At 32.3% G+C, this 7,008-nt stretch overlaps 1 protein-coding gene across 1 annotated transcript; it reads right to left on the reverse strand.

Moving 5' to 3' along the window:
* Window positions 1-1,405: 1,405 nt before the first annotated feature.
* Window positions 1,406-6,664, reverse strand: LOC128160250 (metalloproteinase inhibitor 4-like). The gene is made up of 5 exons (XM_052823548.1): window positions 6,388-6,664; window positions 6,155-6,240; window positions 5,753-5,852; window positions 2,926-3,050; window positions 1,406-2,375 (listed from the first exon to the last, which is right to left on the reverse strand). Exons 2-5 carry the CDS (start codon window positions 6,218-6,220, stop codon window positions 2,232-2,234), a joined length of 435 nt encoding a protein of 144 aa, XP_052679508.1. The 5' UTR covers window positions 6,221-6,240; window positions 6,388-6,664; the 3' UTR covers window positions 1,406-2,231.
* Window positions 6,665-7,008: the final 344 nt, after the last annotated feature.

Consider the following 7,008-nt stretch of genomic DNA (forward strand, 5'->3'; position numbering starts at 1 on the left):
GATCGCAATGAAAAGGAGAAGAGAATAACAGATTTGTCATTTGGTTACCTGGATTTTCCTGATGAAAAAATGGAAAAAGGAGAAGAGAACCAATAAGATACAACTCATGTGGTTAAAGTTCCTCTCTAAAGAGACATTCTAATTTTCCAATGTTTCACAGCAAGGACTGCTCATTATACTTTCATTTTTTAAGGTATAAATAATGCCAAAAAGAAAAACAGGTTGTGGATTCAATAGAAATAAACATGTCGAAACCCCGAAAAATTTAACTTTTAAAGCCATTGGTTCCCTTGACAATTATGTATCATTACAAACTTTACCTACAAAACATGATTTGGGACAAATGAATAATCCATGTTTCAATTGTGGCTCTTTCATGTGGAAAGAAGAAAATCATATTGGTACGCTTGGACATTCTGCAGTTTTCTCAACATGTTGCTCAGAAGGAAAAATTTTGTTACCAACAATCAGTGACCCACCTTTAATACTGCAAAATTTGTTAACAAATGAAAATGATGAGGGAAAAGAATTTCGTCATAACATAAGAGCTTACAATTTAAGTTTAGCTTTCGCATCCCTAGGAGTTAATGAAGATGTTTTGCCATCAAAAGGTCCATATACGTTTCCAATCCATGGCTCAGTTTACCATAGAATATGACATGTTTTTCCAGAAATAGGAGAACAACCAAAATTTTCACTAATATACATATATGATACAGAAAATGAAACAAACAACAGAATACGCTGGAACTCTGATTTAAACAGAAATATTCTTGAACTGTTACAGAATATGTTGCATCACAACAATCCATTTGCAAAATGTTTCAAACATACAACTGAACTATTTTTAAACCAGAATAGAACTGTGAATATGAAGCTCATTTTGAAGGCAGACACTTCTAAAGACCCAAGACGTTACAATTTGCCTACTGTATCGGAACTATCGGTCTGATAAGTTCCGATGCTTTGTATGAGACAAAACTCATCAGCAAGAAAGGATTTCCAGTCCCGCTACTGAAATATTACGTCATTGATAACGGCTTTGTTACCGATGAATGACTTCTCCACCATCCTCGCCAAATCAGAGAGAGAATCATTATCGAAGTGTGTAAATTGAATCGCCTTTTTTTGCCGAAGACAATGACAATCCTCTTTTCTTGTGAAGATGGTCCTTCTACCATTTTACCTGGTCCTCAGTCAGTTTCCCATCATCTTGTTAATTCTTAAGGTCTCCTTCTAAGGCTTCAAAACGGTTTTTTCCTAATTTTGCCACACACTTGATTTGCTTTGTATCAATTTGGTATGCAGCAGCATGGCTAGTGACGGCAACGACCTGATAATTTGTAGACTGAAGAGGCCATTTCTTGTAAGGCATTACAATTTATCCCCTTCTTTGACAAATTTTAGCTGGTTGGGCTGCTGTGTCAAACAAGCTGAACCTCTGGCTAAATCCCCATCTTTCTGTAATACCAGATATTTTCAAGGTGTTGTACATTTGGCATGGGGTTGTCTGCCTCTATTGCTAAATCGTAAATGGAAATCGTAGGGACAGTTTTTTTTGGCGATATACAATTACACCCTTGGAAACATCTGGTTAACATCCTCATGGGTGTGGCCAACCATTATTTGTCCAGTGAATGAACTCGCCCGAGACTTTCCACTATGATATTTATTATTCAACCCGCGCTCATGGTTATCATGTTTTTGAAAGTTGTTTCACCAAAATTTGTATCGCGCATGCATGATATGAATTAACTCAACTAGTTTATTTAAAATTGTATCAAATTTTAATGTCTATGCATACGCTTTAAACATTCCAGGTAATAAATTCACTCATTGCATAATTATTCAATAATAAAATTCAACCTTACAAACTTACTTTTATCCTCAAAAGCGTGTTCACTATCTTACCTCAATTTTGCTATATAGACTGATGTAATAAAAATAAAAGTATGTTTTTTTGCGAAATTGCACAATTATCACTTTTTGGTAAATTCCTTTAATATTATAATTTACAAACACCATCTCACACGTGTTGAAAAACCAAAGATGTAAGCTGTAACTCTGGTGCAGGCAATTCTTGGTTTTTTACCACAATGTTTCCATGTGCATTTTTGTATTACTAATATTAATAATCTGTACTGTTTAGGTGATCGTGAAAGTTAATAAGCAATCTAAAAATGAATTCATGTATTTTTTAATAGTTTCTTTGTGATCCCAAATAACGACTATTAACAAGTATTGGAGGTCCATTCACAAGTTTTTGAATATGGAGACTGCTTACACACAGCCTTTTGGTGATAACAAAATCGTTTATCGTATGGAGCAAAACAACCTTCTCCTTGGTTACAGTCATTTTGTGGACACTCTTTTATCTAAAACAAAACAATAAACTAAATCATAATATATATGCATACATATTTGATATTCTATTCTATGCATGCAAACATGTATTAATTATTCCTAACAGCAACAGCCATGCATATTTTTTGTAAAATTGTTTGTAAAATGTTAAACTATGTCCATCTAGTTTTTAGCGATAAAAATCATGAATGTGTATTTTGTTATCATATCCATCGAGTTTTCAGATAAAAATCAACAAAAAAATTTAATTAAAGATGGAAGATAAATACGTTTCTTGTTGTCATAGTATCATCAGGGGTTTCCTGTATATAAGAATGTAATTTCTTTGGACTGAATGTGATATATCACTTTGCCTCTTATGAATTAATCTAAATTAAACAAGTGTAAGCATTCCTTTTTAAACTAGGTTGTGCTGCCTTCTGTATTATTTATCCCTCTACTAGTTGCATTGATAAAAGACTAATATTTATTGATAATTCTCATCCCCGCCCATCTGAACAACTAGCAAGATTTCAATGTTGTTGCAATGTTTTATGAGGTACATATATAAATCATACGTACCTTGCAATTGCAATTCTTTTTGTAGACACCATGTCTAAGGGCATTGGATTGGAAAGTCGTTAAATCAGATGTTTTGACATTCCAAGAACAGCTGCTAGCCGTGAAATTATCATCTCTTATAGCACCTTTTAACAAAAACCCAATGTTAATAATTTTTTACCACCGCAAATATGAAAATAAGATTTTTATCGGTTTCAATTATAAAGCCCCGGTCCCGCTGTCACGATTTTAAGTTACAATAGTGTACGAATTCAATAAACGCAATTTCGGGGTTCATCGTAGAAATAGTCGATGGCTTTCTTCCTTCTTACCAAATCGCCAACCGCAGCGATTGTTTTGAACATGTTCTTTAAATCAATTTCATTGAATTACATTTATAGTAATACATTACTGCCCAGCATACACCGTACATTCCTGTAAAGTGCGTAACGAAATCAAACCAAACCAATCGAAACGAAACGGTTATATCATTTTGACTTTTGAAATAAATTCATTAAAATAAATTTTTAAGCCGATTATCCGAAATTTTGAAAAAAATACATAAATAATAATTATGTTAATAACTGATGTACATTCCTATACCTTTTAATGTTTCTAATTTGTTTCATTAAATGATATTCAGATGTTGAGAGTGAGAGAGGAGAGAGAGATGCCTTAAAACTTATCAGCGACATAACATAGCAATGTATACACGCAAGTGTGGGAAAAAGAGAAAAAGAAAGAGAGTTAGAGATATGATGATACTGAAGGAGACATGCGAACAACAATTTGATTTAAAATATTGTAACAAGTGAAAAGCTGTCAATGTAACAGCAAACCGGGTATTCTTTTATGTGAACTGTATCAATAATCCATGTCAACCCGTATCCAGTCAAATGGATAAGGTGAAAGGGTACCCTATATACAATTTTTTGCCAAAAAATGACTAAGTTCAAAAGCTGGCATTTTTAAAAAATAAATTATCAGAAATCAAAATCCGAGCAATATGCACACATCTGATATATGTACAATTGATCGGCAAAAGAACAAATTTCTATCTTGATAACTGTAGGAGGACTTTTCCGTACAATGAGGGTACCCTATATGCAATATTTTGCCCAAAAATGACTAAGTTCAAAAGCATGTATTTTTTTCATAAATTATCAGAAAACAAAATCCTAGCAATATGCACACCTCTGATATATGTCCTATCTTGAAAACTGTAGGAGGAGTTATCCGTACACTGAGGGTACCCTTTTGGCAGCCGCCCGCCCACCCGCCCGCCATTTTCACCATTTTAATAACCGGATTTTTCCGTTGGAAAACCCGGTTAAAAATAAAACGATCGAATACAATGTGATTTAAAGCATACTGGTTGGTTATCAGTTTCTAATATGTTATAATAATTTTTTTAATATGTATAGCATGAATTTGGACGTCGTAATTTGACAAAATTAACTTGCATTATAAAGAGTTTTTACCTGTGTATTACATTAAACCAAACATAATCCCCTCTTTGTCTCATTTTCACACGCACGCACATTGTATTTCATTCATTTTTACACTATTTTATATCAATATAAAAAACATGTGGTTGGAATGTCTCCGTAAATACTGTAAATGTACTCTATTTAGGGTGTACGATATTTGGCTGAATAGAATAATTATTCAACAAGTTAGCATGGATTTGATTTAGCGCATTTCTGAATTTACCTTTTTATCTACTTGTGTATTTTACATTTGGCAATGTACTTAATTTTGCGGACGCCGTTTTCCGCCAAAAAACGCAAAATAGAATACCCAGCCAAAGGACTAAAGAGAGTCTTTTAATACGTTTACAGCATAATCATCCTCCCTCTCTCTTTCTCTCTCTCCAAACGAGTGCGTACAAAAAGATTTCGATATTATAATGAAAATCAGTTTTTTATTTATTTATTTTTTTTTAACAAATTCTGGGAAATCGGCTTAAGAATTTACAACGGCAACCTGACACCTATAGGTTGTTATACACTGTATATGTATTTATGGTTAAAAATTTTATTTTAAACATTTTTTTATGTTGTCATAATTGGTTTTAAATTTTGTTTAATTCCGTTTCGTTTCGATTTTTGGTTTGGTTTCGTTTTGATAGCTTTTGTTTCGTTTCGTTCGGTTTAGTTTCATTTCGTTTCGCACTTTACAGGCGCCCCGTTTTTTCGACTGATGAAAATTTTGCAAAAATGAATAAAATCTGTAAAATTTCTAGTTAGTCTATGTCATTCACAGGATGACACTCTACCATTCAGTCAACTGTTTGTTAATTAAAAGCTCCGAAACAGAACTGAATTGCAGAGCTTTGTCATGGAGTTACCTTTTATTACCTTTCAGTCATATTTTAGTTGACTGAAGGGCAGAGATTTATCTTATGGTGTTTCTCGCAGGACAAGAATATATATATGCATATTGCATTGCATCAGAATGTTTATATCAACATGTCTAAAATAGAGAAAGATAAATCCTTGTCAAAATAATCAAGCCAAACAGTATTATATGCTTGCAATCTCTATGCTAATGTCGTAAAATTTCTGATGTCAATGTTTTTTACATAAATAATGAATGATGTCAAATGTATCAATTTAATGACAGGTAAACTGAATAAACCATGAAAATAAATTACCAAATTTGCACCAAGTATAAAAGCAAAACCAAAAACTTTTATGATTAATCAGAAAACGAGTTAATTATACCTAGTTAGATCATAATTCAGTTATCCAATGGCTATATGAAAGAAAAATCTTCTTTCGTAAGAAATAATGCATGGAAAAAATAGTCAGGGGTCATATATGCTAAAAAATAAATGTTTTACTACCTGTGATAACATATGTACTTCTTGTGTCCAAAGATACTCTGCAAGTTTCTGGTGAATATATCCAAACCTCGGAAAATTCAAATGGCTTTGCATACCCACTCTATGATAAAAAAAAAAAAATTGAAAAGAGGTCTTAGCATTATACCAATCTAAATGAAATCTTTTCATTTTGGTAATCGCAAATTTGAATCAAAATTTTTCTTCTAGTATTTTGCATTGTGAATGTTAATTCTTTTATAATTCATTATAGAAGGCCAATTTTAAGTTTAATTAACTCTATGTACCACTTCTTTGTTTCTTGCATTAAGTAAAGTGTTTACAAACTTATTATGGAATAGATTTTGCCAATAACGGTTGGCTATCATAATCTTATATGAAATAAATGCTGGTTAATGTACTTACCTTGTAGTTTTTCAGTACTTTAACTCTGTATCTCCTCCCTCCGAATTGACCGATTACGTCCTCCATTAGAATATCTGCCTTAATCGCTGTTTAGACAGAAATGTTTTAAAGATCTATTGACGTACTGGTTGATTAGAATTATAATTATTTAATCAATATTTCTCTCAATCCAAATGATTACAACGATAAAAATTGTTCAACACAAGTAACAATTAAATAAGAGTTTGCTTTACCATAATCTGCTTCTCAGAAGTTGATCTGGGGGTGCCGTGTGAAGCATCTGCAGGCTTTAGAAATGGCACATAGCGATATCATACCACAGAAACACAACAAAATATACTTTAACATGTTCCGTTCTTGTAGCACGCGCAGTGTTATTGACTTATTTAATGGCGTTAAAATCCCATTTATGTAAATGCGAAATACAGGTGAAAGACGGATTTATCTGATTTGCATGTATCTTGTAAACAACAGGGAATCTCCATTTGAACATAATAGAGGTCTGTAAGTTAAATTTTTAATAAATGAACGCCTGTCCCGAATTTGTTTTTTAATTAAATCGACACATCACATGATTCTTAATTAATTCCTTAAAATTAAATATGTTTTAAAAATATGCGTGTCGTGAAAGTTGGCATTTCTTAAACTACATATTAACCCTTATGTATTTAAGTACACATTTATTTAAACAATTTTTTTTAACATTTCATGAACATTGTGAAGAAAATAGAAGCATGTATAATAACTTGTATTACTAAATTTTAGATTTAGAAAGTACAGCAACATAAGGAGAAAATTCTTACATCAATGAAGATGATTGGATCTGACCGTATTGCTCTCAAATACATCGACGA

This window comes from Crassostrea angulata, chromosome 8 (assembly GCF_025612915.1).
Source record: "Crassostrea angulata isolate pt1a10 chromosome 8, ASM2561291v2, whole genome shotgun sequence".
Taxonomy (NCBI): domain Eukaryota; kingdom Metazoa; phylum Mollusca; class Bivalvia; order Ostreida; family Ostreidae; genus Magallana; species Magallana angulata.

Excerpts from the sequence above, each read along its gene's own strand:
- LOC128160250 (XM_052823548.1), bottom strand. The coding sequence starts at position 6,220 with ATGGAGGACGTAATCGGTCAATTCGGAGGGAGGAGATACAGAGTTAAA. Across the intron at positions 5,853-6,154 it reads AAGTACTGAAAAACTACAAG|AGTGGGTATGCAAAGCCATT; the intron begins GTAAGTACATTA and ends TTTTTATCATAG. Across the intron at positions 3,051-5,752 it reads AAGTACATATGTTATCACAG|GTGCTATAAGAGATGATAAT; the intron begins GTAGTAAAACAT and ends TTTTGTTAAAAG.